Genomic DNA, 11,518 nt, shown 5'->3' with positions numbered 1-11,518 from the left:
AATTGACTGGCAACCATTTCAGAGTTGTTCAATCATTCAATAAAGTGGGTGGCGGAGTGGTTATTCTGGCTTCTTCCCCACATTCTGGCAACCAGTGGTGGGTGGTGCATTTTGGACCTGGACCTTCAGTGCGGACTAAATTGACCTGCCAACTCTCACTAATAAATAAACGTACCCCCCATACATTCACATCTGAAATGATTGCTACATTATTAGTAAGAGTGTACTGTACTGTATGTTGCTCCGTCCAAATGAGATGCTAACCCAATCCTCAACCCTGACACTTAGACACACCCACTTTTCCTTCACTCCTTTGGGTAATAACATACTGACTTCCTTGTAGTACGACTGCTCAGCTCCATTCGTGTCGACTGTCCAGAGTCCACGAATATACACTACAGCCACTAACTAGTGTACTACTCATCTGAACTACACAAAAGGTAAGTGGTTGTTACATTTTTTCGTCGCATCGAGTCAGCGAATTCCATTTCTGCTATTTGATACATGAAGCTGAAAAACGTTTAGTCTGCCTGGAGCTTGTGACTACATGTATTATTATTGCTGCCTCTACCTGCTTGAGGAAGGCTGAAAATGAATACCCCCGCTTTATAGTAGCACTTGGACAATCAAGATAAGTACAAATAGTAAACGTTTTCTTGTTCCAGGGGATGAGGGTGCACAGATAGTACAGTAAGGGCAAAGACAAATCCTGTTTGCATAGTATGCACCACTCCTCAAAAGGTGTGTATTATTTTCTCAAACAAGTCTGCTCATGAAGGACCAAAAAATGTGTGTGTACACCAGAATAAATATGAAAGAGTGCTAACAGATATTGATCAAGACATTTAGTGGATGTTGTTGCTCTTTTGTCTCTTTTATGACAAAGTATCTCCCTGTGCTCCTCCTTGATCTCAGTCTCAGGAGACCATCTGGTCTGGCAGCCACATTCCAACAGCTTCTCCCATCTTTGTTCAGACATGTCACGCTACAGTTTTGGTCTGGAGCCACTTTCTTGCCACACCTGGAATAAAGACAGGACACGTAGGTGAAACACTGTCAACCACTTGTACCGGCGTACTTTCTTTTGGAGTAACACCTGAGGTAAACCTTTGTGGATATGCACAACTGTGGTAATCAGTGAGTCTCTGGCATGAAAAGTTGAGTGGGGCACCACAGTGGGTACTTGACATCCACAAGCAGTAAAGCCTACACAATAAAGTCGTAATCAAGACCACGATCCATTTAATTCAAAGCCAAATTAAGGCCATGAATAAAAGCTTTGAAGTGTTCAAATCTTGGAATCCAACTCTAGACCGTGTAGTGTCTTCGCCGAACAGCAGGCAGGGAAAGCAAAAAAGCGATTTTCACATCGCACACGCAGGTTGAAAGAGCGGGTTTTGTCCTTTCCTGTTTGAACAATGTTAATACACCGGCTGATGCGTTTCCAGACGTTTAATTTCTCTCTCTCTCTCATATATGTGTGTGTATATATACTGTATATATAAGAGCTGTCAGTTTGGCGCGTTTTTATTGGCCTTCATTTAAATGAGTTTTAATGGGATTAAATTTTTTCTCGCGAGATTAACGCGGCACACGTTACAGCGGATGTTACGTTTCTCTATAAATAAACCAGAAACAAAACAACAACCGCGCTGCACAGGTCCACGCACGTTTGTTTTGCCAAACACGGCAGCGCGAGACACCGAAAACGGATACTTAAAGAGTTTATGAATGGAAAGTTTACTTTTAAAAAGTTGCCAGATTGTTCCACTGACAAGACCAAAGTTACCTGTATGTTTTGCAGTCGTAAACTGAGCTATCATCATAGCACGTCGAGTCTGAAATACCACTTAATAGCCAAGCACAAAGCTGACGCGAGTACTCCGCCCCCTCGTCTCAGACAGACAGCTATGGATCATTTCAAAGCGAAGAAAAAGGATGAAGTGACGAAGAACAAATTTGCTTAAGCCATAGCTAAATGTATGGCTACTGCATGCAAGCCTGTCAACATTGTCCACAGCTCGACTCAAGCTGAAATAATTCGCATTGCATCTAACAACTCCACTACGGATTGCCAGCGAGAGCCTCCATTACAAGCTGTGTACAGAGATTGTATGTCGCGGAGAAGACTAAGGTACACCAAGTGGGAGAAGACACTGTTTCGGGAGAGAAATAAGAGACTAGGTTGATGAGACTCTGGTGAATAAAGTGCAGGTAGCCTGTCGAATACGATGTATGCCACTGATGCGATTGTTACTTGTCTGGAACTATTTTTTAAAGTGCAGGTAGCCTGTCGAATACGATGTATGCCACTGACGCGATTGTTACTTGTCTGGAACTATTTTGTGTGGAAGGTTACAGTGTTCCATGTCCATATAAATAAAGCGGGTGGAGCATCTCTGTGTTCGTCTGACAGTGACGGTGCGCTGAGGCACGGCGAGAGTTCAGCGGTGCAGTGGTAGCGACCTAGCGAACACACTGAAAATAAAACGTCTCCAGTGTTGTCATCGAACCAAGTGTAGTCATCCGAAATGATGTCTACACAAAACCATAGAGAAACTTCCTCACAAGAAGGACCAACAGAATCAACATAGCCTGACTGCTGTGTTCAAAGCAAACTTTAGAAAAACAAAGTATGCAACCATGGCTTAAATCCACTATAGGCTGAGTCCTAGTTTACGTTAGATGTGCACTTTATAATGTTATAGTGCTCTCTTTTGATTCCATAAAAAGAGCTGTTAAAGCAGCTGTTGTGTGACAAAATATTTTTTTCACTGTTGTTGATAGACAGTAATATTGTGTGAGAGATTATGTATGAATAACTGCTCCAAGTGAAAAATGTTCATGTAAAATTGAAAATCGAAATTATTTCAGTAAATATTTGCATTTTGCACTTAGAAAACTGATTCATGGTTCCATGTTGATGAGAGCATTAAAATAGGGAAAAATAGGACAAAAAACTATAAAAGGAAATTCAGAAACGATAAAAAATGCGTGAGAAATCCCGATTAATTTTTTGTGAATTTGAGTTAATTATGACAGTTGCATTTTTAATACGATTAAATATTTGAATCGTTTGACAGCTCTAATATATATATATGTATATATATATATATATATAATTATTTTTTTTGCGTAAGTGGCAAAGTTCTAAAATTCCCCCTTATAAAATTACTATTATTGTACTTTTGCTCCCGATGAAAACCAAGCCTACTCCTTTATACTGCCATCCGCCAAAACTGAGCATGTGCTGATTGCGTCTTAGCGACACGTCACATATACTGTATCAATTTTAATTGGATGATGGGCCCAGTTAATGTAGCCCCATGACCGTCTACTGAGAGCAGTTTTGGATGTGTGCGATATGATTTGAGTGGCTCGTCACTCAAACAAGCACTCATGGACCGGCCCTATTCCAGTCGTATTTTAAGAAGTTAGACCATTGAAATTGACTTTGGTAAAGCGTTTGTGTTATGCATAATTGTTTGTAACGAAATTGTCTTTGTAACAAAACTGGTATTTATTGAATATTGTTATTCATGCTAAAATATTTAATAAATTATGATCTATAAAGACCAATTCTGTTCACAGTTATTTTGAGCGTGCGTAGTGCTCAACAGCGCTGTCTGATGGGACCAGGCCCCACTGGCCCCAACTGCAGAGACGTCACTGGTGTATTGCAGATGCTTTTTCTCTATCCCGTAATTGCATTAATGCTGCCTGTGGAACCACAAGGAATCTGATTACCAAAACAGCAAATGGACTAAAGAGGTTCACTGATGGGATCACAGCTGAAGATACCACTGAGCACTGCAGAGTGTATTGTTGCTTTTTCTTGTACACAATGTTCATCATGCCTTACAGTGATAAAAGACAGACTAGCTAACTGACTACAATGTTCCCAATACAACACTTTTACTGTCTATGTTTGATGTGAAAATAACGGTGTATGAAGTGTGCGTTAAACAAATTTTGCTCAACTGTCAGTGATGGACAGATGGACAGACAGACACAGTAAATGACAGCTCTGACCAAAGGCTTGAACTACAAAGCACAGACTTGCACCTTTAATGATGCATTGTAATTGAGTTGGTTTGACTAAAACTAAACCAAACACTGACACATAAATTGTCTTAACTGTGGTGTGTCAGTGTTTTGTTAATACCGAGAAAGTTCAAAAGAGAGGGAAGATCCCGACTTGATGGTGAGATGACAGGAGCAAACAGTCTTTTTCAAAACAAATATATGAGGTATATAATATGTATCAAATATTAAATGGGTTTATAGATGAAAAGATATACCAGTAAGATTGTACTGTATGATCCCATTACGTTGCCAGGTTTAGCCATGACAAGATTTTAGACTCTTAATTTGTCCTGCTTTGTTCCATGAAATGAAGTCCTTCCATAAATGCATTTGGAAATACCTGTACATCCTATACAAAAATGTTGTGAATACTTGTTTCCCTACAGAAATTGCAGTAAGCCCCAACAACAATGTGGTGAACATTTATGAAAAGAAAGGCCGAGACTGGATCAAGATCCATGAGCTTACTGAGCACAGTGGACGTATCACAGGTATAACAGCTTGTATCGCTTGAGAGTGCCTGAGGGAAGGGTGGCTTCCACTTCAAATATTTAACCGTGTCTTCTTTTTATTTTTTCAGTTACATTTATTACCTCTCCCAAGTTCATTGTGTGACAAAAACTCTGATGCTCAATCCCGAAGGCCATACATTACCACAACCTACCGTTGTATCCAGCTGTGGCATCTGTCAACTTAAATTGACTTACAGCAATAATGTGTAATAATTGCACGGCAGAATATCAACTCCATGCTAAAAATGATTGGCTTTGGAGGTGGGATTTTAAAAGTGCAAATGTTAAGGTCCGACACAGTTTTTGGGCCCAAATGGCAGAAAGCCACGTTCGTTAATGCAATGGGTAGTGTGAAGTAGTATCAGCAGATCAGACAGGCTGGCAGAGGTAAGTTTCAGATGATCAGGAAAAGTCTTTAGTGAGACAAGGTCAGGTAACATCAGCAAATCAGGCAGGCAATCTATGTGTTCCCATGGCTGAAAGAAACAGAGGAAAGCCACATAATGAATGTAATATTTACTATATTTCCTGCTCTATAAGGCTCACCTTCAGTGAATAGAAGCTACTGTAGTGGTTGCGGTTGCAGTATGCACCCACTAGATGGTGCTATGCTAAAGGCAATACAATACATCTTTATTCATACAGTGCCTTCACAACCGCTGCAGCTCCAACAATGAGAACTGGTCACAACCACAGACATGAAACACAGATACAAACGGCATTACAAAACAATAAATGAAAGACAAAAGTTATGAAGACAACTGATTCAACAAAAAGGCACACACCTTGTGTGTCTCCTTCTTCCTTCGTTTTCGTCAGTAGCTAACGATGCTTTTGGTATTATCTTTGGTTCATCATGGCTACGCAGAGCTCACAAAGTAGTTGTGTGTTGGCGAATGCACTTGTCAATTAATGTTGGGCAGAAGCCTTTAAGGCAGGGGTGTCCAATGTCGGTCCTCAAGGGCCGCTGTCCTGCCTGTTTTCCAGCTCTTCCAGGAGCAACACACCTGATTCAAATCATCAGGATCATTCTAATGCTGCTTCAGAGCTGGCTGATGAGCTGATCATCTGAATCAGGTGTGTTGCAGGCGGGAGAACTTGAAAACAGGCAGGACGGTGGCCCTCCAGGACCAGAGCTGGACATGTCTGCTTTAAGGTTACAATTGGTTCCTGCTAATAATCACCACGAGATGGCATAGGTACACTAACAGGGAAACAACTCAATGGGGAATGTATAGAGCAGTGTTTTTCAAACTTTTTTGAGCCAAGGCACACTTCTTTCATTGAAAAATCTCACGGCACACCACTAGCTGAAAATGTGAGAAAAAAACGCTTATTTGAACAATTAACGTGTTATATTGTTACTATAACCGTTTTTAACATTTAAGAATGACGTTATAACAGCTTGAATTGGAATCAAATGAACACAAAGAATAAAGTATCTTTCATATGTATTGGTTCACTGTCGTCCTGCATTCATGCAGCACAAATTCGCTTGTCTCGAGTAGTCGAGAAACACAAGGCAATTGGCTAGCTGTTGCTGCTCCCTCGTGGTATGGGAGGGTACTACATGATTACTTTCTGGGCGATAGACCGCACAGGCATACAAATTGGATATTTTCCCGCGGCGCACCTGACAATGTCTTGCAGCACACCAGTGTGCCGCAGCACAGGGTTTGAAAAACACTGGTATAGAGAGTGACAGTTTCTTTAGATTTGGCGCCTCGAGTTATAGGGCGCAGTGTCAGCTTTTGAGAAAATGGAATGCTTTTAGGTGCGCCTTTGGGTGCGGAAAATACGGTATTATGTACATTGAAAGTGAATCAAGCATTTGTGTATTTGAGCTTCACATCATTAATTATTCTTTAATGGAACCTCATCGTCATGTTCACAGGCATTGACTGGGCTCCTGAGTCCAATCGCATCGTCACCTGTGCCTCTGACCGCAACGCCTACGTGTGGACTCTAAAGGATGGCTCGTGGAAGCCCACTCTGGTCCTTGTACGAATCAACCGTGCAGCCACCTGTGTAAAGTGGTCACCCCTGGAGAACAAGTTTGCCTTGGGCAGTGGAGCTCGACTCATCTCTGTCTGCTATTTTGAGAAGGAAAATGATTGGTAATAACAAATTGGAAACACACAGCCCTTCTTTGCTACAGTATACATACTGTACCTTTTCTCTTGGAAGAAAATGACAAACAATAATTCACAAAATTCTGATTTCAAAATGGTACTCTTATAATTTTGCACAAATTTGATGCTACATTTACTGCTTGGGTCCAATAGAAGGCCCCACCGGCACAGAAATTTACTGTGGAAATTAAATCCCCACCAACCAGATTTTACAGGTTTATAACTACCACACCATAACCACACAGTAGTCTGTTACGAAATGCACAGTTTCCACGTTGCTTTACAGTACACATTTGAATACTGCTTCTTGGTCCATAAGATAGTAACTGATGGTGTTGTGTGATTAATTTCAGCACAAGTCAAACACAGACATCACGTGCAGGCCGTTAAATACTTCTGATAGATACACTGACACAGCTCCAGATTGCTACAGCTCAGCACATTTCACCTTTTACAGTTTCCTTTAAGTGTGTCACGACAGCTTTTTGAATTTTTTTCCCTTATTACCCACAGGTGGCTCAGTAAGCACATCAAAAAGCCCATTCGCTCCACCATTCTGAGCCTGGATTGGCATCCCAACAACATTCTTCTGGCAGCTGGGTCTGCAGACCTCCACTGCAGGTATTTGTTATCCCATATTGAACTGTGTAGGAGAGGAAAGTGCTTTTATTGGATCGGCTAAGTACACTCCCAAGATTTCAAGTATGACTAAATGCCCAAGTGAAATAATACACCAGTTGTTTTTGACAAAATATCAACCAGATATGGTTCTCAGTAGTATGAAGAGTGTGCATTATTCGTGTGTAGTATTTTGAGTGTGGATATTGCATTTTAAAATGTAAATATCTCGAACATACGGTTAAGAGCAAACTAATTCATACCCTCAATCAAAGCAAAAAATGTGTTTGTTAGAGTAGAGAATGTTTTTTTAAATTTAACTGTTAATGACCATGCCTATTTCAAGGGGGCAAATTTTTACACCATTCTGTACAAACTTAATATGACATACATAGACATTGTACAGACAGATAGCTTTCTGATCGACTTAAAATTTAGAACAATGGATAAACAGTACCCGTATTAAGAAATGATATGTATAATTTTGGGCATGGAACTTTTTCTATGTACTGGAAAATGTAGAGAAAATATATATATTTTTTAAATGAAAGTATTTCCATCCATTTTCCGAACCGCATTACCCTTGAAATTATTTCCAATTTACCAAATTAAAATTGAATTTAACTCAAAACTCTACTTGGATGTTTTTAGGATTTTCTCAGCCTACATAAAGGACATCGAGGACAAGCCTGGACCCACTGCTTGGGGGGCCAAAATGCCTTTTGGGGAGGTGATGTTTGAGAATAAGGAATGTGGCGGTTGGGTTCACAGTGTCTCCTTCTCCCCCAGTGGAGACCAGCTGTCCTGGGTGGCCCACAACAGCAGCATCACTGTGGCAGATGCTACCCGGGGAAAGGAGTAAGTACCACTGAGATAAAAGATTCACTTTCAATACAGGACAGGAACTATCAGCGTGCGACATTTTCTTGTAGCCTAACCAGAAATGTGTGTTTTATGCTATTCCGCTGGTAAACAGCTGGTGGCAGTAATGTGCAGTAAACATATTTGTCTGTTGACATACTGTTATTTGTTGATCACTTTGTTTGTCCAGGGCAACACAGCTGACCATTGACAGTCTTCCACTGCTGAGCATCCTATATGTCAGCCCCACGGAAATTGTTGCCGCGGTAATTAGTGACTTGCTATGAGTGCAAGTGTGTGTGTGTGTGTGTGTGTGTGTGTGTGTGTGTGTGTGTGTGTGTGTGTGTGTGCACGCACGCGGGCATGTGTGTGTGTCATACTTGACTAAAAGTTGGTTGATGAGAGAACGCCGACCGAGGACTCCCACTGTACTGTTGCTTCCAGCTTTGTTGAGCTTTTTATGTTTGCTTCTTTCAGCTAATTCCAGTCAAAAAAAAATTCACCTCCCTGGATTTTAGTAGGGAGTTTGTCTCAATAAGGCGATAGTCCATTTGTTTGCATCACATGCACAGATCAGCACACTAAATGTTGCCATCACAAGTTAAAATGCTTTTATCAGCTATACGTTTTTTTTTTTCCACACTCATGGCTCAGCTCCTGCGAATAGACACTCACCGTTTTCTTATTAACTACGTCATTAACACAATGGCTGTTGTTTAAACACAATATTGTTGTGATATGGGATTTTTTAACACCCATTTATGTCTCTCAGGGGCATGACTGCTGTCCCTACCAGTTCACCTATAAGGGACCAGGCTCTCTGGGATTTGTCAAGAAGCTAGACATTCCCAAGCAATCATCCAAAAGTGGCATTTCAGCCATGCAGCATTTCCGTAACCTGGATAAGAGGGCTACAGAGGAAGACAGAAACGAGTTTCACACCCTTCACCAGAACAGCATCACGTAAGAGGAACTGCTGTTTCCCATTTCATTAACCTTGACTTAAAAAAAAAACCAATACAAAAAAAAACATTTTTTATCTGGATTTTAACACAGTGTATGAATATGCTTATGTTCATCCACATGTATGTGTACAGTTATAATTATCATTACCACACATTACTTGTTTGGAATCATAAATAAAATCCCCATTCACATGTCTTTTGTGCACATCTGTTATATCTTGCAGGCAGTTATGTGCTGTTAAGGGAAAAGGTAGAGTGGAGGTGTACAGCAGTGTGGGACTGGATGGAAGCATGGTTATGTGGGATTTTAAGGTAGGGTATACTCTATGTGGCAAAATATCATTGAAAATTAAAGAATAAAGAGAAGTCAAATGTTTTGTATGCATTCAAACAGGACATAACCTGTCGCCACAGTTTTCTCTTGATTACATAACGCAATAGTCATTATGCACCACATTGGAAAAAGGACAAAATATAGACAAAATGACAATAGAAAACCAGGTCAAATGAAACAAGTGATGTCAATCGGTAATGTGTACACACTGTAGATGAGTCGTGTGTAGTTAAATGACTTTGCCAAGACCAGTGAAACTTCCAATGCTTTCCAAGAATGTGTTTGAGCATTGTATGCACTCGGTTCTGAAAGTGTCTGGAATATATACTGTAGATATACAGTAAAAAATTGTGTGTATATATATATATATATATATATATATACACACAATTTTTTTTATTTTAATGATGGTATAGTTTTGCTACTATTAGGAAAATTGAAATTTTGGGGAGACAAAAATACCCATCACCCATTTCTATCCGACTTTTTCTATTGTTTGTTGAATGATTGTTTTTTTTCAGGAATGTACAGTTGATGTTTTGTTTGAATGCCTGCAGCTAGTGTCAACAACAACATCAAGTTATTTAACTACTGCCATCACCCGATTAGCAAATGAGATGAATTTTAACATGTATTTTTGTTTTGCAGCACTGAGGCAAAAAAGCAGGCTGCTGGTGATGGGTCTCGTTCCACCACTGAATACGTGTGAGACTCCTCTGCTGTTGACTGTACTGCGTCTGCAAATAACCAACATTAAAGTGATATACTACTGTCACTGATTTTGAATATTGGATAATACTGCCAGAATGATCTGTATCATCATTGTTCAATAAAATACCTTTGAAATAAGTTGATTTCATAAAACCTATTCCCCCCAGTTTGGATTTAACCTCAACTTGTGCCTCAGTTCGTGACAGAATATTTCTTTAATGGTCACACAAATGAGGCGCACACATCATGGCTTCAGCACTCTGCCAAGTCTGCAGTCTTACATGTAAGCAGGCCTTAAATCAGTGGTGTCAAATATACGGCCCGCGGGCCGGAAGCGGCCCGCAAGGAGGTTCAATCAGACCCGCGGGGTAATTTAAAAGTGAAAAAATGCATACAAGAATATCAATATTTTTAATAAGATGCAATTCATGGATTATCCCAGTTTTGATCAGAGAAGATGACAGCAGTCTCAGTCTGTCACTGAGACAGACCCAACATAGCAGTAAAAGCCAACTACCTAATTGCGAGCGCAATAGCATTAGCATCAAAGCCGTATTCTGACAGAGACTTTGTTGAACACTGATGAAGGCAGCTGAATTTGTTAATCCTGAGAAGCGACAAGCTTTTGCCAATATTTGCCTTACGAGGAAAACTATACCAGAGAGGATTTCAGACCTATCAACAGATTTAGACAGCCAATTGAAACAGAGTCAAGTCATTTTGTCAAATGTTTTGTAAAAGATATGTTCGTTAAATTTCAACATTTTCCCAATATTCTTCTGCTTCTTTATACCAAAACAAAGGAAGTACATGATATTTTGGTTATTTATAGCAGAGTATGGTGTAATTTTAATTGTCCACTTGACATCTACCGAGGCCGTATGTGGCCACAATATGAAATGAGTTTGACACCCCTGCCTTAAATGTTATTAATTACTGTGAATGCAGAGGTGTCAAACTCCAGGCCTGTGGGCAGGCCTGGAGTTTACAAGCAAATAAAAGCAATAAAGTGTCAACCTCACTTTTTTTTTGGTAAATGGCTTTGTTCCCCCCCTTACCCGAGTCTGACAAAACCTGACCAAATTTCTTGCTGCAGCCGAGGGGTTGAGGGGGTCCAGTTTGGTGACCTCAGTATTGCAGCTCTGCTTTTGCGGTTGGGGTGGAAATCAGCACTTCCAAATTTGAGACCATGGTCGTCAGAAAAGGGTAGAGTGCTCTCTCCAGGTCGGGCACCTACTCCATTTGGACCATTCAAGTCCAAATGGAGAAGGCTCAAGTATGCAAAAAATATATATATAT

The 11,518-nt window shown here is 40.4% G+C and overlaps 1 protein-coding gene across 2 annotated transcripts; it reads left to right on the top strand.

The window, feature by feature from the left end:
- The first annotated feature begins 306 nt into the window (after positions 1-306).
- On the top strand, positions 307-10,357 carry LOC147193306 (actin-related protein 2/3 complex subunit 1A-A). 2 transcript variants are annotated; one of them, XM_086132208.1, is made up of 11 exons: positions 321-440; positions 666-741; positions 916-1,041; positions 4,473-4,577; positions 6,493-6,715; positions 7,244-7,351; positions 8,000-8,206; positions 8,400-8,475; positions 8,982-9,172; positions 9,399-9,486; positions 10,157-10,357. In XM_086132208.1, the coding sequence occupies exons 2-11, from the start codon at positions 723-725 to the stop codon at positions 10,160-10,162; spliced, it is 1,149 nt and encodes a 382-aa protein (XP_085988334.1). In that variant the 5' UTR covers positions 321-440; positions 666-722; the 3' UTR covers positions 10,163-10,357. The 2 variants fall into 2 exon arrangements, with proteins under 2 accessions (XP_085988335.1, XP_085988334.1); XM_086132209.1 differs by lacking the exon at positions 666-741 and having other exon boundaries at positions 307-440.
- Positions 10,358-11,518: the final 1,161 nt, after the last annotated feature.

The sequence above is a fragment of the Hippocampus guttulatus genome, chromosome 16, assembly GCF_054856545.1.
Source record: "Hippocampus guttulatus isolate MCC_2025c chromosome 16, RoL_Hgut_1.0, whole genome shotgun sequence".
NCBI lineage: Eukaryota > Metazoa > Chordata > Actinopteri > Syngnathiformes > Syngnathidae > Hippocampus > Hippocampus guttulatus.
This window is presented reverse-complemented; position numbering and strand designations above follow the sequence as displayed.